The 22881-nt window shown below is 41.0% G+C and overlaps 2 protein-coding genes across 2 annotated transcripts in view; both read right to left on the reverse strand.

Annotated features, from left to right (window-relative positions):
* The window catches only part of LOC129522234 (putative adhesion G protein-coupled receptor E4P), a 42659-nt gene extending 34890 nt beyond the window's left edge, over positions 1-7769 (reverse strand). The window contains 1 exon segment of the mRNA XM_055344361.1: positions 7739-7769. Within this exon segment, the coding sequence (XP_055200336.1) occupies positions 7739-7769 (31 nt within the window).
* Positions 7770-15714: 7945 nt separating this feature from the next.
* LOC129522498 (putative adhesion G protein-coupled receptor E4P) overlaps positions 15715-22881 on the reverse strand; it is a 44263-nt gene continuing 37096 nt past the window's right edge. The window contains exons 13-17 of the mRNA XM_055344812.1: positions 22692-22758; positions 22010-22101; positions 20663-20843; positions 18551-18646; positions 15715-15985 (exon numbers count right to left, since the gene is read on the reverse strand). Coding sequence (XP_055200787.1) covers positions 15929-15985; positions 18551-18646; positions 20663-20843; positions 22010-22101; positions 22692-22758 — 493 coding nt within the window. The 3' untranslated portion in view covers positions 15715-15928. The remainder of the gene's footprint in view (positions 15986-18550; positions 18647-20662; positions 20844-22009; positions 22102-22691; positions 22759-22881) is intronic.

The raw sequence follows: 22881 nt of genomic DNA on the forward strand, positions 1-22881 counted from the left end.
CATCTGAGGAAGGTATGATGATTACTCCTATTTTACAGGTTACATACTTGAGACTAAGGATTGAAGCAATTTCCCTAAGTTGCACAGCTACTTAATTAGAGTTGAGATGGAACATAAGTCAGTTTCTCCCGGACCTCAATTCTTAGCCATCTCTCATATGAATGTTGCTACAGAGATAAAAGGACATAACCTTCAGGTAGGACACTAAAGTTCTTCACCTCCAAGAAGCCTATAGCTACCTTCTCTTCCAAGATTTGGACACTCTTGCAGTAATGCCACTTTTCTACAAGCCCAGGATCACCTATACATTTGACGTTCCGGTCTGTGAAGGTTTTTCCCCTGTGGTTGAGATATATCCTTCTGTGCAAGAACAGTAGTATTTTTGTTCCTCGAACACACAGGCAGCAGAATCATGGCAGGGGTTGCTCATACATGCATCTGGAAAGAGGAAGAGAGAGACAGAGAGAGGGAAGAAGAAGGCAGCTGTTTGGGTTCTGTTATTTTATTCAATATTTAATCAATCTAAGCCCACTTGAAGTCCTGTGTTTTAAAATATCAGCAATTGACATTACTCAGTAGTGTTTTTTTTTAAAAAAAACTTCTATAACTTCTATGACTTCTAAGACTATAACTTCTTCTATGACTCTTCCTAGATGTACCTTAAGTTTCTTGGAGTCAGTTAATAAGCTGGTTAAGTCAATGGATTTTCTGTTATTGATATTAGACAAACAACTAAACTTTTCTGCCATCTGCTACCTCCAATTTGGTATACAAGGAAAGATGTAACATCACATTCGTCCTTTTCCTGCCCCACATGCCTAAGCAGACCTAATAATGGGGAAATCTCAGAGGTACTGGGTCTGATATAACTGCCTCGACTCAAAAATGTCTATGTCATGAATGAAAAAGAATGGCTGAAAGTAACTATTCTAGACTAAAGGAGATGTAAGAAACATAGTAGTAAATACCATGCCTAAGTGGTTACAGAATAAATCGTAAATTTGAAGAAAAAAAAAGCATTACTGGAACAATTGAAAAAATTTGACTATGGACTTAAATAATAGAATGTATCAACACAAATTTCCTAAATTGGCCTTGTGCAATGTAAGAGCATATCCTTGTTCTTACTAGACCCTCGCTAAAAGATTTAGGAGCATGATATCTGCAATTTATTTTCCAATGGATTCAGAAAAAATAAATATATATAGATATGTATATGAATAGTTCTTTAAAACCATTGTATAATCTCAGTGTTATATGTAACTAAGTAGAAGAGGGACACCTGGGTGGCTCAGCGGTTGAGCATATGCCTTTGGCTCTGGTTGTGATCCTGGGGTCCAGGATCAAGACCCACATTGACTCCTTGCAAGGAACCTGCTTTTCCTTCTTCCTATGTCTCTGCCTCTCTCTGTGTGTCTCTCATGAATAAATGATTAAAATATTTAAAAAAATAACTAAGTAGAAGATATATCGATATTGTATATAGATATATTAACCTTAAAAAAAAAACACCCTACCAGTTACTTTACTGGAAAAACCGATTTATTTGGGATGGAAGAAAATTGTAACCTGGGACGCGTAGCTGATGCAAAAACCAGAAGCATGCTGGCTATCCAAGAAACATGAAGAAGGGAGGAGATGGCTCTTCTCTAGAGCAAGCTGCGCAGGACTGTTCTACACAAAAAGTCCATTGGAGTAAACTGGGAGTCTGAAGTATAGTGGCTTCTCGTTGGCTGAGCTGTGACTGTCCCTCATTGGCTGAACTGTGGCTGTATCTCACTGGCTGTGAGTATCTTTCATTGGCTAGTCTGTTGGGGTGGGAGGAGGGAAGCAGGGCTGAAGAGACTTTCTTCCTCCTGCTGATGGAATGAAGTAGTATTGGCTTGCAAGGTCCATTTCTTCCTATTGGGTTTGCAATTGACCACAAGTGGTAGGACAGGAGAGCTCCCCCTGTTGAACCTCCAGACCCCATGTTAGTGAGGCTTCCTTTTATGAATTTTCACTGAAAGCTACCTATAATTATTTTTGCTAATAGATATTTGTGGGTATAGATAGGTAGCTAGGAAACCTGAAGGAAATGTGGCAGTACGTTAGCAATCGATGAATCCAGGTGAAGAGTGTAAGGTGATCATTTTTACTATTGTTGCAATGTTTCTATAGATTTAAAGTGTCCAAATAAAAAGTTGACTAAAGAAAACCATCATGCCATGTTTTATTAGGAGACATTATCCTGTCCAAAATCCACATTCTTCCTGTTTTGGCTCCTACCTATAAGTGTTTGCAGCTGAAACTAAAGTGATGACATTGTAGTCTTAATACATTATAATTGCTTGTCCCTTCCCACTAACCTTTACACTGTGGGGGAATGAAGTACTCTTAATGCTGTAGAACTTATTTAGCTGGACCTCAGTTGATTTCTGAAATCTCTCCAAGCCTCCTTGTCCTCCTTTAGACTGAGTGGAACAATGTGACCACAGATTAGGCTAAGTAAAGGCCCCCTGACAAATGGGTCAGTTGCATTGATTTTGTTCACTGGTCAGTGATTATTTGAGAATATGTCCTTGTTCTTAGAATGCATACTGAAGGGAGGAAGGTGGGGGGATGGGGTGACTGGGTAACAGGCACTAAGGAGGGCACTTGATGGGATGAGCACTGGGTGTTGTAATATATGTTGGTAAATTGAATTTAAATAAAATATTCTTCAAAAAGAATGCATACTGAAATATTAAGGAGTGCAGGAGTATGATGCCTGCAGCTTCTTCTCAAGGAGTTTAGAAAAAAATTATGTTTGTGTATCCTATATATACATATACACAAGGCACGTATGAAATTACCATATTATATATCATACATAGAGTATAAAATGTGTGTATGTCCCAAGTGTATGTATTATATACACAAAAGAATGTATAAATATGTTTATATATATAATGTTCATTATATATAATACTTATATGATAAAGCATTTGGTGAATAAGCAGAGGGAAGGAAGATCTGAAAATATTTTTCCATTTTCCGTAAGTTTGAAACTATGTAATATGAAAAGTTCCCATGAAAGAAGGAAGAAGGGTAAGGTGGGAAAGAGGGAAGAAATGGGCCAACATAAGGTTTTTTTTTTATTGTGTGTCTAGACCAAGAGAAGCAAGACCTCATTTGGGTAGTTGAGTGTGATTCACCTAGAAAGGACGGGAGAAATCTTCTCCAATCCTTATAGGACACTTGCTTTGTATCAGGACTATTTCAGCCCTTTCCATATCATACTACTGACTTTAGAACAACTCCATGAGATGGGTACTGTGATCATCTCCATTATATAGATTAGGAAATGAAGTGCAAAGAGATTGGCTTGTCTACTGTCACACAGCTAGTAAGTGATCAGGCCAGGATTCACACCCAGGCAGTCTGGCTCCAGAAACTATGATCTGAAGGGATGATCATTTCTACCTCCAGGCATCTTGAGAAGCAGTTGATTTTGTCACAAGAAATAAGAGGCACTTTGGAATCTTTAATATTCATCATTGTAAGGTGAAAGGAAAGGTTGTGGAGATGGAGGCAAGCTTGGCTGCCAATCTCTGGCATCTGGAACACTCTGCATTTGCAGGTGGCAGCAGCAAATGAAGACGTGATAGTTTTCAATCCCTCCAGTCTGGAAAGAGTATGCCCAGCCCAACTAGTGAGTGGTAAGATCTTTTTAACTGGGGCTGCTAAAAAGAATCAAGTGTATGTATTGGGTTTGCATTCTGTTTCGATTGGACAGCACTGACCCACTTGAAAAGAATGGGGGCCCTGCTTAAAGGATATTTAAGGAGGAAGACTACTGACTTGGGGGACCATGGGAAAGACAGGAAGAGATTAAGGATGCTTCTGGAGTCTACTGGAAACAAAGGAAAGATACCAGGAAAAAAGTGGGGTTGTATTGAAGAGGCATGGTGGATCTTTTGAAAGTGTCAGGCAAAACAGAAGCCTGCTTTCTCATTCCACCTTTGTATGAAACTGGGCATAGTCGTCCATCTGAACACAGTGCAAAAGTTGGAGAATAATTGTTGAGGAACTGCACAAAATTGTCAGTATTTGGCCACTCTGGACCTACAAAAATGGCAATCAGTGTAGCTCGTCCTAATTCACTAAGAGTTGCAGAACTCTTAGAAATGATGCCAGGCTTTGCAATTGTCTGTTGAGGCCATGGGGGCAAACCCACATCCTGATGAACTGTGGCCTGTTGTATCCAGTCCACAGTATATCCAAATATACTGGACAGTGACTTAAATAGAGGTTTGCTCTTGGTTTCAAGTGCCAACATACCTCTGCCCGATGAACTGTGTTTTGTCACAAAGATGATCAAGCAGGAAAGCCCTGAGAAAAATAAAAGGAAGGTATTGACATTTCAGGAATCTTCCTTGAGTCTTTCAGGGAGCTTCTGTACATGACTGGGCCACCTGCCTGTTTCTCCCAAAAACAGATTTTGATTTACAACATAGAACTTAGTGTCTTGACTACAAAGATGGCAGCATGTTAAATAGGAGTAAATTATCCTTAACACAGATAGCTCTCATACCAGGAGTAATAGTTTGACCATTTAAAGAGATTCAGTTCCCTGATCCTGACAACATTCAGAATCATTTCATTAAGTTTCTAACCAATTTTATAAAACTAACAAATGCTAGAAACTTACTCAAATGAACTCTTCTTCCAAAGCTGCTAAGCACTTACATCAGGTTTATGCTGGTGTAGCTGGAAGCCAATTTGAAAAGAAGAACACAAAAGAAATGTGTACTCATACATGCTGGAGAGAAAGTATGAGGAGACATAGACCTGGGTGTGAAGAGTGCTCATTTCTAGGTAGTTTTTAATTTGCTCATCTGCATTTTCTAACTTTTCCTAGAGTAAACATGGATTACTTGCCTAGTGACTTAGGAAGTATTATTGTGTCTTTGCGGAGAATACAAAATGATACTGGGGAACAGAAGCCATGAAAGTGTTCAAAAATACCAGCATTTGAGAAAAATATCAGAAGCATCACCACCACCACCATCACCACCACCAGCCCCATCGATACAGGAATCCTGCCTTTTTTGGTGACACTCATGATTTTTAAACACGGTGACCCTTGATTATTTTGAAGACAGAGCAAAGAGTTTGGTTGCCCTAACAGTTAAAACCCCATCTTCTTGTATGAGTCATCCTGGTTGTTCTGATGAAACCATTAGGACTCAGACGGTGTTCCTCTTTCCCAAGTCAGCCCAACTTCTGAGAAGTCATTGAAAAGACTTGACTGCCAATTGACCATGAACTGGACCCAGGCACTCGGGGGCTTCTCAACCCTGTTGTTACAAAGAAGGTTCCATTGCCATTCTTGCTCCCAGAGGCTGTTCCAAGGACATTGCCTTGAGATAGTGATGCGGTGCATGCATGACTGAACCCAGTTAAGGCCCACCTCTCTATATATAAACTTACAAGATTTGGTACATGGTGTGGGGATCCATTTATCTTGCTATTGCCCAGACAAACCTTGTATGCAAGCTCCCTTTGCTTATTAAAACTGCCATCCCCCAACCTAGAGTACCTGTCTGCTCTTTCGGTATCTCCCTGCACTGGAATAATGGGGTCCATTTTAGATCATACCTGGGAACCTCCCAAAAAGGGGGGTTGTGAATCAGTATCAACTCCACAGCCCAGCAGGTAGGGGCCAATCCATGCTCCTAAGAGGTAGCTGGACTATGGTAGCTCTCAGGTTCCTGCAGAACTACAGTGCCTTCCCCAAAAGGAACTGGAACAGATTGACCACTGCCTAATGCTTTTCTCCCTGCTCACCTTGCCCTGTAACTCTGGCTTAGATTTTACCAGGGGGAAGGGGAAAGAGGAGAAGAGAAAACAGGTGAGCAGAGGGGAAGGTGGAACATGTGGACTCTCAGTGAGGCTGAGGCTCAATGGAAGCTGAAGAAGCAAAGTGTCCTCTCCTGAATCTGAGACTAGAATTCTCAGAATTGAATCCTGTCTCATACCCAACCCATTCCATGGTAATGCTGAAGCTGACCTCAAAAAAAGACAGTAGAATCGTGGCTACCAGTTGCTGTGGGGACAGGGGTGGGCCTGGGGAGATGTTTGAGGGCTCTAACTTGCAGCTAGTAGACAAGTAAGTCCTGGAGATCAAGGTCACAGCATAGTGATGATAGACAACAGCACGGTAGGAGAAACCTCAAGGCTGTCAACAGACTAGACCTCATCCATTCCCATGACACACAAGAAATGGTACTTATGTGAAACCGTGAGATGCCAGCTAAAGTGAACGTGGCCATCATTCTGCCATATATAAATGTACCAAATCAACATGGTGTACATCTCAAACTTACATAATGTCATGTACCAATTATGTCCCAATAACATTTTTATTTTTTAATTTTTTATTGGAGTTCAATTTGCAAACATATAGCATAACAACCAGTGCTCATCCCACCAATAACATTTTTAAACATTAAATTTAAAACTAGTGGTTTTGATGCCAACAGCTACAGCAGAGAAGGTGGACAGGGAACCACTATTACCAACAGTGATACCCAGTATTGAGTAAGCACTGATAAGCACCTTCCAGGTACGACCATCTCATGGATTCCCCCTGACATTCTCAAGGAACAGAGCCTCTTCTCACCCTCATTTTACAGCACAGGAACCTGAGGGTCATGGTGGTTCAAGAATTTGCCCAAGAGAACACAACGGGGAAGCAGCAAAGCCCAACCTCTCACTAGGCTACATTGCCACTCACCTTATTCCTTAAGTGCTCCTTCACAACCTTAGTTTCTGAGATCTTGCTCCTTTTAGTAACACTACATTTACTACATCAACAGTCCCGGGGACCAGAAAGTGTCCTGTTTTGTGCCACAGGGAGAGGAGAGAACTTGCATGGTAAGATCCCCTCACTGTCCATTTGGAAGAGATTCTTTCAACAAGACACAGAGAGTTCACTTCTCTTCAGACTCTGCTTACATGACTCAGGACGCCCTGAGGAGCCTCATGGACTGGAGCCAAGATCTCCCCAAATACCAAGTCCTCTGTCAACTTCAGATGGGTATATATACATGCGAACAAGTCCAGAGAGAAGGGAGATACTCTACACTGGAACTTAAAAAAAAAAAAATCAACTATACCAATGGTTAAAACCTGAATGGAGACTTTGAGTTTTCTGCTGATGAATCTCTCCATGAGGTTTTTTGGTTTTGTTTTATTTTCCAATTTGGTTTACATTGTTGTGTTTTAGCTCAGGCCATTACATTTTTTTCCCTAAATTTTCATGGCTTCCTTTAAGGTAGGATTATTCAGCCTTAGCACTATTGACTTTTTGGCCTTGATACTTCCTCATACAGGGGCTGGCCTGTGCACTGGAGGGTGTTGGGTGGCACCCCTGGCCACCACCCACTAAATGCCAGGCACACCCTCACCCTGAGGCAAGACCACCCGAACTGTCTGCAAATATTACCAAGGGTCCCCTGTGGGGGCACCAAACTGCCCCAAGTTGAGAAGCACTACTTTCAATGCTGCTTTTACTTTCAGGGACATTAGACATTGTATCTGAAAATAAGTGGCAAATAAAGTCATTGAAATATTGGCCATATCAATTTTAAGACACACTTAGAAATCCAGACATGCCCCATCTCAGGAGATGTCCTCAGGCCAGCCCTCCACCAGCTCAACTGAACAGTTTAAATGTTCTAGAACCAAAGAAAATAAGATATTTAACACTCACCAGACAGAAGAAAGTTTGTCCTCTTCGCCATAGCCCCTCTACTTTCTAACTGATAACTGATAACAGAGGGGGAACTGTAGAGTCTTGTTTCCTATTTCTCAAGAAGCATTGGGGGTTTCAAGAGGACCACAATCTGTTGGTGTTATTTCTACAGGTCAAGTAGAGGCAAATCAAATTAAAGGCAACATCATTAATACAAACCTCTAGATGCCATTTGCATCCACATCATGCTTATCGCAGAATTCTCTGGTCACTTAGTCACTTGTTGGACACAGAAATAAGGACCAAGGAAGGAGGACATCCCTGACTTTGGGGCACTAATCAGCCTAGCCGACAACCACCCTGTGAACCCTGCATGCTTGGCAACATGTAAAAACATATCTGCACTCCCATGTGCATTGCAGCACTTTTTTTCTTTATTTTATTTTATTTATTTTATTTTAATTTTATTTTTCACTCATATGTGGAATTTATTTATTTATTTATTTATTTATTTATTTATTTATATTGGAGTTCAATTTGCCAACATATAGCATAACACCCAGTGCTCATCCCATCAAGTGCCCCCCTCAGTGCCCGTCACCCAGTCACCCCTGCCCCCCGCCCACCTCCCTTTTCACCACCCTTTGTTCATTTCCCAGAGTTAGGAGTCTCTCATGTTCTGTCTCCCTCTCTGATATTTCCCACTCATTTTTTCTCCATTCCCGTTTATTCCCTTTCACTATTTTTTAATTCCCCAAATGAATGAGACCGTATAATGTTTGTCCTTCTGCGATTGACTTATTTCACTCAGCATAATACCCTTCAGTTCCATCCACATCGAAGCAAATGGTGGGTATTTGTTATTTATAATGGCTGAGTAATATTCCATTGTATCTTGACAATAACCAAGATATGGAAACAACCTGTCTATCAAAGCCTGAATGGATAAAGAATTGTGCCAGAAATATATACCCACATATGTTATTCAGCCTTAAAGAAGAAGGAAACGTTGTTATTGGCAACAACATGGGATCAATCTGGATGATGCAATACTAAGTGAAATAAGCCAAACACAGGACACACACGGCATGATCTCACTTCTAGGTGGAATCTAAGAAAGCTGAGTACATAGCAGCAGAGGCTAGGATGATGACTGCCAGTACCTGGGGGCAGGGAGAATTGGGGAGATACTGGTCAAAGGATGTAAGGTTTCAGTTGTGTAAGATAAATGAATTGGGGGGTGTCTTCTGTACAGTGTGGGGACTAGAGCTAACAACATGGGCTTCTATATCTGAAACATGCTGACAGTGCAGCTTCAGTATTCTCATCAAAGCTAAGAGATGGTAACTGTGGGAGGAGATGGGTGTGTTAATCAGCTTGAGTGTGGTTATTGCACAGTGTCTGTGTCTATCCAGACATCACGTTGTACGCCGTCAATATATACAATTTTATTTGTTCATCATACCTCAGGAAAGCCTGCTGGAGGGGAGAAAAAGTAAGTTGAATCAAACCCACAGAACTAGATATTGAATATTAATAAGCTTGTGCCCCTCCGTGTAGGTAAATGAAAGAATGAGGTATCAAGTAGTAATATAGGAACATTTCAGTTCCACATTTCAGACTTGTAGGATTTGATCTGTGAGGTGAAGTTGCTTTTCTTCCCACTTCTCATGGTATTTATGCTTTGCAGAAATTATTTTGAAACAGGTTTTCTTATCCTCTCCCTTGCCCTGCCCCGTCTGTTGCAAGCAGACATAGAAATACTAACTGTCCTAATTCTCAGTTCCTTGGACTCTAGCCACTCACTTCTTGGAACTTCCCCTGTCTGACCTCATCTGTCTGCCAGCCCAGATCCCCATTACAGACACCCTGCTGCCAGCCTCTACTTCTTGTTGGAGAATGAATGATTCTCCCAATAAGCTAAATGAAGTCAATGCCATTCTTTGAGGTAGAGATAAACATTTTGTCTATCTCCTAGTAAATTTGAAGTTCACACTAATATTGGTGGAACACTGTGCTATTCCAAGAGGAGCAGCAAGAACCTAGAGATTCCATACATTGTAGTAGGAGTGGTAGGTTGGGAAGCTTTGAGCCACTTGCCCAAGCCTGGTGGACCTGGAACTCCATACTTGGGTTACCAGCTCTGGCCATTAGCCTCTGTGCTATAGAATCACATAATTATTGTTCCTTTTTCCTACAACGTGGTTCAGTCTGTCCTCTTTACTCTGTAGACTGACTTTCTCCACTTGGTGAACAGGATCTTCATGGCCATTCCAATGGGACCTTTGAGAAAGATTCTCTTCTTGGACTTGGCTGGACTAGATTAACAACCTTGGGCTTTCGTCTCTGTCCTTGTAGAATCCAGTTTGAACAAAAATCTTGCTAAATCAGTTTAGCAAAAATCCCTCATTCCTGGTATCTCTCCACCTTCCATATCTTACCATACTAGCTGCTTCCAGTAAGAAACCCCCTGGCCCTGATGTTTCCTCTTGTTGATTTTACACCACCTGACTCCCACCCTTCTTGTTGGATGTAAATCTCCAGTTGTCACTGCTGGTATCAGAACTGAGTCCAATTTCCTCCCAGTCTTCAAGACCCTATTGGACTGGTCCTTACACCCATTGAGATGATCCCTCTATTGAATAAATCCTGGGTTACTGTTCTCAAGCAAGTTTCCTTGAATGACTTTTTCCCTAGCAGTTAGAGTAGTATTTTTTCTTGAACATCTGCCAGGTCCATTCTAGTCTCTTAGTTAAAATGCTTAGGACAGAAAATCTGAGTGGTTAGAGGACAAGTCAATGAATGGACCCCTTCTGGGTGGCCAAACTGCTGTAACTGGCAATGACCAGTAGGGACAATATTATGTGGCATGTGGGGAGCCCCTTCTATGCCAAAGGCAAAAGGATCATGGAAGAAAGCTGACACACTAGCAATTCTTATTTCTAGTTGTAGGTGTAGGCAAGTTTTCTATCTTTTCTATTGAGTATATATATCTGTGCATACTCATAAATATAGCATAAATATAATGAGATGTGGGGTGAGAAATGATGACCAAAACAGACATAGTGAGAGCATAAGACCTAAACCGGGAACATGAAAGGCCAATCAGCAAGTTCATCATAAACCAGGAGTATTTATTGAGCACTTACTATATGATGGATATTATTCTAAGCACTGAGGATAGGGAGGTGAATAAAACAGACCAAAACCCCTGCCCTTGCTGCATGGAAACTCCAGTGAGTAACACAAGAAGTAAACCAAATAATAAGTAAATGTCTGTGCAACAATGCTGAGTACTATGGAGTATGCTAAGGCAGGGAAAGGTGATAAAGATTGGGAACAGCTTCACTGTAAGGTGATGTGTGAAGAGAGACTTACAGTGCTTGGGAGCCATGAGACATTAGGGGTAAAGAGCACTCGGGGAGGAAACAACACGCTCCCTGCCACTCCTGACACAGAAGTGGGTCTGTTTTATTTGAGGAGGAGTCAGAAGAGCTGTTCAGCTGGAGAGAGAAGTAGAAGGAAGCTAGAAGGAAAAGATTAGGAAGTTAACCCCCAGAGGTAAGGGTAGAAGTACTTCCACCCTTACCTCTGATTTGTGGAGATGCACCGGGAGGACTCTGGATTGTGATTATGGGAACTAAGATTTTGAAAAGAGGAAGAACATAATCTGACCTCCATACTGAAGTGAGTTAAGTTGACCCACCATCTCAGTTTGCCGTGGTCTGTCCCAGTTTTAGTACCATCATTTCCACATCCAGAGAAACACTTTAGTCCTGGGCAAACTGGATGGTGGGGGAATGGAGGGCCCCCCAGCTGGATGCCATATTGATGACAGACATGAGAGCAGATGTGGAGGGACCAGTAAAGTGTCCACTGCAGTAGCTCCCTCTTCACTCCTTTACTATAGATAAGATGCCAGAAGATTCTCAGCTGTCTGTAAAGAACATTCTCATTTTTGATGAGATGGAAAGGGATGGAGATTGTGTCTTTGATGATCTCATCAACTGCTTCACCAGATCTCAACTTGGATTCCATGTCATGTGAACATCTATATCTATTGAGAGTCTTCTTACGATGCAGGGTTGCTTCAGTATGCCTGGAGTGAAGGCTGCAATGCTGAATCTCTAACAAGTCAGTCAGTGCTTTGTTGCTAGTTCCAGGACCTCGCTTTGAGTAGGATGGTGTTTCTCAACCTCGTGTAGAGTTTGTTAAGCCATGAATTTCTAGGTTCTCCACTGCAGAGGTTCTGAGTCTGACGGCGATTCCCAGGTAACAGCTGAGGTTTGCATTTGTAACAAGTTGGCAGGCAGTGCTGATGATGCAGAGCTATAGACTCAAGTTTCTCCAACTTTAACTTGCATAGACTTTCATGGAGACCTTGTTACAATGAAAAGCCCAATTCACTAGATCTGGGATAGAGCCAAAGATTCTGCATTTGTACCAAATTTCTAAGTGATTTGGATGACACTATGCTACTGATTATCAGGCCACATTTGGAGCAGAAAGACAGGTCAGTTAAGTTTCTATTACTTGCAACTAAAAGCATCCCTGATTGATGTGATGCCTATATGTGTTTTCGCAGGGAGAAGTCACTTTTTCAAAATCAGAATCTCAAAGTATTCTGTGATGCAATAAAAGAAAATCTTAAGAGCTCCAGCTTAGACACCTTTTGTTTTATTTCCTCTCCTCTGGAACACTAACCCAAGCATGGTCTCTTCTAAGCAAAAGTGCATGTTGCATAGATGCAGAAGTGGGTTTGGGTCAATGGCTTCTGCCACAGGGGCTGGGAAGTTCCCAGAAAAGAAAAAGTGGGCAGACAACACAAGAGAAGTTCCCTATAAAGCCGCCACCTCCGAGTAAAGATTAGATGTCTAGCAAACATATTCATGTCTCTGATCCATTATTCATTTCCTGGAACAGCTGGTTGACCACGAATGATTTCTTCAGGAATTACCTGTTCACTATAAACTAATGTCTAGACCAGTAATTCTCAATGGGATAGTTTTTATACCCAGCTGGCAATGCCTGGAGGCATTTTTTATGGTTGTGATGGTTGTTTGGGATAAAGGCAGTTACTGGCATCTCATTGGTAGAGGCCAGTGATGCTGCTCAATATCCTGCAATGAACAGCATAGCCTGCCCACAACCAGTTATTTTCTAGCCCAAAATGTCAACAGTGCAGAGCTTGAGAAGTAATGCTCTAAGTGGAAGCAAGGAACATTTCACTTATCACCTTGTTAATTTATTATTATAATATTCATCATTCTTGCCTTCCAGAAGCTTATAATCTGGGAAAGGAAACACATACATCATGTGTGCAACAGCACACAAAATATAGCGTAAGTCAAATCATATGGATGGCAAGGGAAATGGATTTCTGAGGGCTAGAAGAAGAAAAGGCTCTTGAAGGAGGTAGAGGCTAGTTCTTAAAGAAAGCAAAAGGTTGAGAGAGGCAGAAAGGAGGAAGAAAATGGACTTCATGTTGGGATGGAGGAAAAATATTGACTAGAGAGTCCAAACCCACAGCACCTAGAACATTTGGCTGATTTATCTTCTTGCAACTGTCTTGGACTTGAAAACAGCAGCAACATCTGTGGAGCTTAAGCACAAGAATTTGTCAACTGACCTGGAAGGTTGCATTTCATGTAAGTTTAATCTGTGTGAATTTGATGTTGCATGACATAAAAAGAGCACCACAGGCATGCCTTTGGAAACCATGTGAACCTCCCAAAACTTTTACTGTTCAAGAGGAATCACAAAATTTTAAGGCCAGCAAGTGGAGTAAATCATACACTCTGGTTGTATCACTGCCATGTGGAGGAGACACTTGAATGGATTAAGCAGAAAAGGACAGTCTTTGGTCCACCACCTAAAAACTGCACATGAAATCTCTTCAAATGAATCATGGTGACTCTCAGATGCTATTTCTATGCTTCCTGCTGTTATCAAGTAAAATTGTTTTTATTTTGTTGTTTTTATTTTATTTTTTATAAAAGTATTTTTATTGGTGTTCAATTTGCCAACATATAGAATAACACCCAGTGCTCATCCCATCAAGTGCCCCCCTCAGTGCCCAGCACCCAGTCACCCCCACCCCCCGCCCACCTCCCCTTCCACCACCCCTAGCTGGTTTCTCACAGAGATCTCTCATGTTCTTTCTCCCTTTCTGATATTTCCCACTCATTTTTTCTCCTTTCCCCTTTATTCCCTGTCACTATTTTTTATATTCCCCAAATGAATGAGACCATATAATGTTTGTCCTTCTCCAATTGACTTACTTCACTCAGCATAATACCCTCCAGTTCCATCCACGTCGAAGCAAATGGTGGGTATTTGTCGTTTCTAATGACTGAGGAATATTCCATTGTATACATAAACCACATCTTCTTTATCCATTCATCTTTCGATGGACACTGAGGCTCCTTCCACAGTTTGGCTATTGTGGACATTGCTGCTATAAACATCGGGGTGCAGGTGTCCCGGCGTTTCATTGCATCTGAATCTTTGGGGTAAATCCCCAACAGTGCAATTGCTGGGTCGTAGGGCAGGTCTATTTTTAACTCTTTGAGGAACCTCCACACAGTTTTCCAGAGTGGCTGCACCAGTTCACATTCCTACCAACAGTGCAGGAGGGTTCCCCTTTCTCCACATCCTCTCCAACATTTGTGGTTTCCTGCCTTGTTAATTTTCCCCATTCTCACTGGTGTGAGGTGGGATCTCATTGTGGTTTTGATTTGTATTTCCCTGATGGCAAGTGATGCGGAGCATTTTCTCATGCTTGCTGGCCATGTCTATGTCTTCCTCTGTGAGATTTCTCTTCATGTCTTTTGCCCATTTCATGATTGGATTGTTTGTTGCTTTGCTGTTGAGTTTAATAAGTTCTTTATAGATCTTGGATACTACTCCTTTATCTGATACGTCATTTGCAAATATCTTCTCCCATTCTGTAGGTTGTCTTTTAGTTTTGTTGACTGTATCCTTTGCTGTGCAGTAGCTTCTTATCTAGATGAAGTCCCAATAGTTCATTTTTACTTTTGTTTCTCTTGCCTTCATGGATGTACCTTGCAAGAAGTTGCTGTGGCCAAGTTCAAAAAGGGTGTTGCCTGTGTTCTCCTCTAGGATTTTGATGGAGTCTTGTCTCACATTTTGATCTTTCATCCATTTTGAGTTTATCTTTCTGTATGGTGTAAGAGAACGGTTGTTTTTAAAACACCATCTGGTAACAAAGTTAGCCATGCATTTATTAATTCTAGTGCTGGAAATCACTCCTAGAATCCAATTACTTTGAAAAAGAAATGAGTGGGAAATATCAGAGAGGGAGACAGAACATGAGAGACTCCTAACTCTGGGAAATGAACTAGGGGTGGTGGAAAGGGAGGTGGGTGGGGGGTGTGGGTGACTGGGTGACGGGCACTGAGGGGGGCACTTGATGGGATGAGTACTGGGTGTTATGCTATATGTTGGCAAATTGAACTCCAATTAAAAAATTTTAAAAAGAAAAAGAAATTAGAAATATTAAAACAAACAAAAAAAGAAAGAAACAACTGCTGTGACCCCCATGCTGTTGGTCTGGGAGTATTCCCACAGGATATGTTCGAGATGATACTATATAAACAAAATCAACCCAAGAAACAAGTAGGTTTGAAAATCATCAAGCAAAGAACACAATGCAGGTCTTTTGACTATAAGACCCTCCTGGTGACAACATGCTCCTAAGCAGGATGGTGGAGGAATTTTGCATTGTAAGAGAGCAACACTCTTTTTAATATTTATTCATATGGGAATTATTGAATTCTGAAAATGCTGAATGATGCAAAATCTTCAGGAGCATAAAATACAACCGATTGCCAAGAGAGAAAAACCTGTCAGGTGAATCCAGATGTTGGACAATAAATCTTGGGCAAGGTAGTAATAGCTAGAAGAAGAAAATACACTTTCCTTCATTACTAAAAATCATTCCTTGAGTATTTAATAGCACATGATATACAATATTGAGTAAGGGTCTCAAAGGACTCCCAGTGACCCCTTCTATCTCTTGAGATAGAAGCCAAGATAGAGAAAGGTCTCAGAACTGCTTTCAGGAGGAAGATACAGATGATGGCATTTGTCCCATCCATGTGTGACCACGGGGGGCGCTGTCCAGAACCAGCTCAGGTTTCTATTCTTTGTCAAATAGCACAGACAGGAGGAGTCTCAGGCCATAGATTACAAAGAAGCAAGGTCTCTTCTAGGAAAAACTTCTGATGACGTCCGTAGTTCCTCCTATTTGGGGAGATAATAAGTAGAACAATCTGAAGAGAAATTAACACCTCAGGAAATGACAAGCCAGAATTTTTCTAAGGTCTTAGCTCAGTAAAGACACCCTAATATCTGACTTTATAACCTTCTCCCCACCCCAAATGCAATCTATGATGACCTTTTTATTTATCTGAATTTTCACAAACTTTTATAATGTATTTGTTTACCATGTGCCAGGCAGGGCTCTAAGCAAGTAACACATATGACCTTGCTTACTTCTCATGATGAGAAAGATACTACTATCATCCTCATCTTACAGACAAAGTCCTGAGGCACAGAGATAGTAAATGGCTAGCGCAAGCTCATGCAGCCTGGAAGTGGTGGAGTTAGGACTTGAATTCAGGCACCTTGACTCCCTACACACAGTGACAGATCACTAAATGCTACAGAGGATCAATAAAGATTGTAAGATTGAATATGTGCTTTTTATTTTTTTACCTTTACTTTTATTTAATTTTTTAGAGTGTGTGAGCAAGTTGGGGGGAGGGGCAGAGAGAGGGGGAGAGAAAGAATCTCAAGCAAGCTCCATGCCCATCATGGAACCCAATGCAAGTGTCAATCTTATGACTCTGATATCATGACCTGAACCAAAATCAAGAGTGGGATGCTTCACTGACAGAGCCAACCCAGACACCCTGAACATGTGCTTTATAGAAGGTAAAGTCCAAAGATAAGAGGATAGGATTACTGTGTGGAGCCTTCTATATAGTTGACTCTTGATAATTTGGTGTGAATAAAAGTAGTAATAAAAGCTGACATGGTTCAGAGTAGAACAAAAAGCTTCCATGTATACTGTTTTGTTCCTCAGTCCATCAGACATTTCAATGATGAATGAATTGAGGCTCAGAGAGGTTAAGCCACTTGCCCAGCATCTGCCAGCTAGAGCCTGAAAGAATCCAGATTCCAATTCAAATCTGGTGAACCCCAAAATCCATGCTGTGGATTCCATTATGCAACATGTGTTTGGAGACCACATGGGCTGGGACAGTTCTTTTACACAGTTCAGGTAGACACTGTCCTGAACTGCAATCCTTTGACTGCTGGTGATTTCAGCCAAGGGTTGAGCCATTGGCATATGCTGTTAGGACACTATCAGCAGCCAGTTGTCCACTGTGTGAAAGTGCATGTCCCAGGAAGTGGTCCTAAAGTTGTTGATGATCTGGAGTGAATCCCTGTACCCAGATGAGTAGCTTTGAGCAAACCCTGTGGACTTTCCCACTCTGTGTCCTCATCTATAAACAAGGACCTTAGACACTCAGCAAATTAAATGAGCATCTTTTATGGGCTAGGCATACTCTAGGTAGAAGGAAAATGATAGTAACCACATCACTGAACCTACAGGGGGCAGAGTTTGACCAAAGGTAAACACTTTCATGTTTTCCCGACTAAGAGAAATATCATATAGAGAGGACATCATGCAGAGAATTAAAATAGAAGGTGGTTCACTTCACTCAGCATAATACCCTCCAGTTCCATCCACGTTGAAGCAAATGGTGGGTATTTGTCATTTCTAATGGCTGAGTAATATTCCATTGTATACATAAACCACATCTTCTTTATCCATTCATCTTTCGAGTGAAGTAAGTCAATCGGAGAAGGACAAACGGTGTATGTTCTCATTCATTTGGGGAATATGAATAATAGTGAAAAGGAATATAAGGGAAGGGAGAAGAAATGTGTGGGAAATACCAGAAAGGGAGACAGAACATAAAGACTCCTAACTCTGGGAAACGAACTAGGGGTGGTGGAAGGGGAGGAGGGCGGGGGGTGGGGGTGAATGGGTGACGGGCACTGAGGGGGACACTTGACGGGATGAGCAATTCTGTATGTTGGTAAATTGTATGTTGGTAAATTGAACACCAATAAAAATTAATTTATTAAAAAAATAGAAGGTGGTAATAGTGAAAGGCTGTCACCATGGCCCCCTTCCTGGAAACCAAACTCCCTCCACCCCATGTGTCCTGATTTATCTTCACGGCTCTGTATCTTTCCATATCCCATATCACTTTGTGAAATAGTGTATAATCCATGTTTAGGGGTTCATTGTTGGCCTCCCCCATCAGAATTTATTCTATGAAGGCAAGGATTTCAGTCAAGGTATCCTCTGGTGTTTCCTCAGAACCTAAAACAGTGACTGGCAATATGGGACAATTAGTAAATATTTGTTAAATAAATGTTGTTATATATATTTAAATTTTGAGAAATATCATTTTGATATTTATGTAAAGACTGGAAAGAGAGAGAGAGATGAGAGGAGAGAAGAGAGAAAAGAGAAAAGAAAAGGAGAAAGAGAGGAAGGAAGAAAGGAAGGAAAGGAGAAGGAAGGAAGGAAAGAAGAAGGAAGAAAAAAGAAAAAGAAAGAAAGGAAAACAATTCCATTGGTTTTGGTTTAAAAACCAAAAGCCACCATCATAACAGAGGAAGTAATGCAGTTTCTCTTTTCTTTCAGACCAAGGGACCAGGAAGCTCCTGGCAGTACAAGATTTTGGGTTCAGCAAGTACACAGCACTGCAGAGAAGCTGGTCTTACCATTTTCGTTTGGGTCATAGAGCGAGTTACCTCAGTGCTCTCAGTTTCAGCCCCTCTGCAGATCCTGCTAAAGCATTTCTTGTATTCCATTCGCACCTGAGGAATATAGAGGTTTGTTAAGGAGGTGCTTGATAAGGGAGAAAGGACCTTGATTAGCAGGCTAAAGATATAATGGGAAGTCCCATGGCTACCTTCTCATTGGTTTTCTGTATACTCTCAGCTATCCTTTTGTTGATTCATTCTAAAATTGAAGTTCCTCATTACAGAAAAGGTATTTACTAAATGTCAGGCATCACCTACTCCTTCTAGATTGGTGGTGGTGATGATGATCCTGACAATGAGGAGGAGGAGGATGGTGAAGGTGATGGTGGTGATCATGTGGAATACCTGGTGGTCATGATGATGACTCTGATGACAATGAAGATGATGGTGGTGGTGGTGGGGATTATAACAATAAAGGCCACCATTTATTGAACACTAGCAATCTTCAATACACTTTATACACAATATATCATTTCAGTCTGACATAAGCCAAATGAGGAAGGTTCTTCTGTTATCCCCAATTAAAGATAAAGAAGCTGAAGCTGTTGGAAATAAATGGACTTGTCTCATATCCTACAGCCAGCATTCAATACCTCTTCATTCTCACTCCAGAGCCCTGACACTAATCACTATGCTGAACCAATCCTTAGATTTCATGAATTCCTTCCTGAAACATGCTTAACATGTTTTAAGATAGTTAAACATTTCATATTCAACATTATTTCACTAAGACACTTAAGTTATACTTTAGTCTAGGTGTGAGGAATACTAAGCATTAAGAAGGGCCTAGAAGATGAAAGAGAAATTAATGAAGTGTTATGATGACATTTTTGCCACCAGCATTTAATTGCTGGTAGTTCTGATCAATAGAAAAGGGAGAAATGCCAGAAAAACTGTTTCCAATCTTCTAAGAGAAATAAAAATATAATGATGACGCTCCAAAGAACTTAATGTGTGCCAAGGACTGTGCTAGGAGATTTATATTGCAATAGCTCATTAATTCTCAACCCTGTGAGGCAGGTATTGCCACCTATATAGGTGAGAAGTTTGAGGCTCAGAGAGGGTAAGAAGGCTGCCCAAGGTCACCGGGCAACCTACTCAGTAGAAAACCTGACATTAGAGCTGAAGTCTCTCTGTTTTTGGTATATTCAGCCAAATTTTTCAGTGCCCTGCCCTAAAGTGTACTACACTATAAGAGGTTATGTGTCTTTCTAGTGAACTTAGGTATGGCCAATTAATCTGCTCTGGCCAATGAAAGAAAGCTAATTAAGCTACGCTTATCAGGATCTCCTTTCCCTTTGCCATGAAAATATCAGTGTTCTAAATAAGGGCTGCCGTTCAGCCTATATCCCAAAGTGAAAACAATGTAGATCAAGCCATGGCTATGTAGATTGGGCAAGAAATAACCTTTATTTTTATAAACCACAGAAATCAGGGGGTGGTGGCTATTTGTTACTGCAGCATAATCTCCCTTATCCTGACTGATACATGCTCTGCTATGGACCGAACTATGTCTCCTCAAAATTCACATGTGAAAGCCCTAACCTCCCAGTGTGACTGTATTTGGAGATATGATGCCCTTTATAGAAATGATTAAGATTAAATGAAGTCATAAAGGTACAGCCTTGATCCAAAAAGATTAATGTCCCGAAAAGGAGAAGCATGAAATCTCTCTCTTCCATGTAAGGCCAGAGCAAGAAAGTGGTCCTCTGCAAAAAAGAACAGAGCTCTCACCAGAACGTAATAGCACAGGCACACTGACCTCAGATTTCCAGCCTCTAGAATTATAAGAGAAATCTCTATTGCCCAAGCCATATAGTCTATGGTATTTTGATATCATCTGCAGCAGACAGAAGCACACTCTCAAGAGATAGGTTGGAATGTGAAGGCTAGTTAGGAGCTAGGGCAGCTCAAAGCACATGGCATACTGAAGCATCACCTAAACCCTCTTCCCAGAAGAAAGGCAGCACCAAATACAAACATAAAATATCAGATAAGGGTGAGAATGGGACCAACTATTCAGTAAGACTTTTTGTCTTGGCTGGCAAGAGACAAAATAATTAGGCTTACCTGGCAATTAAGGAGACAGTGTACCACAAAGAGCAAAATGCCTTGCAGGACATTGATGATGGTGAATGTGTATGCCATGACTAATCGGATCACCTTCCCCAGCTCTTCAACCATAAAAAATCCAAGGCCCCAAGAACAGCCCAGGATAAATAGCTGAGCAATGGCTTTAAATGTTATGACTCTGCAAAGGACAAGGAGCAATAATGACTATCATTGATCACTATGTGTTGCACACTGTTGGTTTGCACAAATCACCTGAGTTAAACTTTACATCAACCTCATGTGCTTAAGTGGTTTATGCAAAGTCATACAGCTCAAAGATGAGAGAAAACCCATGTTTCAATCATTATCGAGAATAATGGTTTCTCCTAATCTTGGAAATGATTTATCTGCAAGTCTTTTATTTGGATCTATTGGAAGCAGTGTGGAACATGCCTTCTAGGATATTTTTTTGAAAATGTATTGAGGATGATATCATGACTTCAGAACATAACAGCTGTTGGGTTCCTTCAACTGAAAATTGTGTTTTATAGAACAGAACAGGGTTGTTGATGGCAACTGTCTAGGAGAGCTTACGTGTGTGAGAGGATATGTGTCCCTGCACATAGGAGTGTGAGCCTACACTCCTCCAACACGTGTAGAGGGATGAGGAAATACCTAGAAGGGTGATGTTTGACCCTTCAGGATGGAAAACACTAAGGCTAAGAAATGTTAGTTTGGTCTGAGAAGTAGATGAGATGAAAGCCAGGGTCTGAAGTTGGAAAGATATTCCTTTAAGTTCTGTATACATGACTCACCAATGCAAGGTTCTAGCCCACTGTTGGGTAAAATAAGCAGTTGTTCATCTTATCAATGGGGGCTGGTACTCATATCCACCACATAGATTGGAGTTATGAGCAATCAGTGAAAGAATATTGGTAAATTTCCAACATCTACCAAGTCCCTAGTTAACGTCAGTTGCTCTTATCATTAATTTCAATCATTTAGATCAGCACCAGTAAGAACTGAACATCTCCAATAAAGGATAACAGAGTCCCTAGAAGTAGGTGGATTTACAAGGTGGGGGAGGCAGGATAATATTGATTCTCTTGGCATGAATTTCATATGATGATTATGTTACACAAAGGAGGCACCCACTAAATATTTGTTGAATAAAGAGATCAAGGAGTGCATTAAGCTACCTGAAATTATAGTTTTTACCTCTAGAAGTTGTACCTCACATACCCTTTATCCGGTCCTAGGAAATGTTGTATCAGATTTTTGTATGGGTTTTTCTTTCCTAGGTAGAAAGAAACGTAGTCCTGTAGGAGAAACCTGTGGATACCACTGATTCTGGGACCTTCTTACCTGGTGTCCTGAATGGTAGAAACTTCACGATTGAGGGAGGAAAGCTTGCTTCTCAAAATCCACAGAATTTGGAAGTACAACACCAAGTTTATCTGTGGACACAAAATGAAAACCTGAATTGGAATTTTATTTTGAGGCCATGGCAGGCAACTCAATTTGAGGTAGACCTAAGTATCTTTTTCCAAAAGATACGGGCTTCATAGAATGCTATGCACATATGCTCTGGTCTTTTATACAGCACATGGTATGTATATGTACCTGTGGCACTTGGTGCTTGATTAGGGTGACTATATAGTTATCATTCACACCAAGTCACCTTGAAAGTTAAAGAGTACTATTAATTTCTATACCAGGATAATGGATGTGATCAGGAAGTTCCTGATGAACAGGAGAACATGTCATTCTGTGCAGAGTAGATACTTGTTAAATATTTGCTGAATAAAGATACATGGTATTTTTAGAAGAATTCCCAGCAGAGGGTTATACTCCATCAAAGCAACAAGTGAACCAGGGGGAAGCAGGGAAAGACAGATGAAGACAGCATTTCGGGAAGAGGAGTTCATCACATTAGGTTATATTTTCTTAGCTTCACATCATTTCTACTTTCACAGAAAGAATCACACTCTATGCTTGGCCAACCCAGGGCAGGCACTCCCATAAATAACTATCACTAGTCACTCACCAAGATAATGACAGCCACTGGTCCCATGAAACTCCAGATGAACGCTCTATCGAGCTTGAGCCAGCAGCTGTCGAGAGAAGGTTACACATGGCTTCGCATCTGACACAAGCTGTATACTCTAAGTTCAGTTACCCCAAATGTAAGTGGGGGCAAACAGAAGTACTGAAAAGATTAAATGATTACAGCAGCT

This window comes from Nyctereutes procyonoides, unplaced genomic scaffold (genome assembly GCF_905146905.1).
Source record: "Nyctereutes procyonoides isolate TBG_1078 unplaced genomic scaffold, NYPRO_anot_genome, whole genome shotgun sequence".
NCBI lineage: Eukaryota > Metazoa > Chordata > Mammalia > Carnivora > Canidae > Nyctereutes > Nyctereutes procyonoides.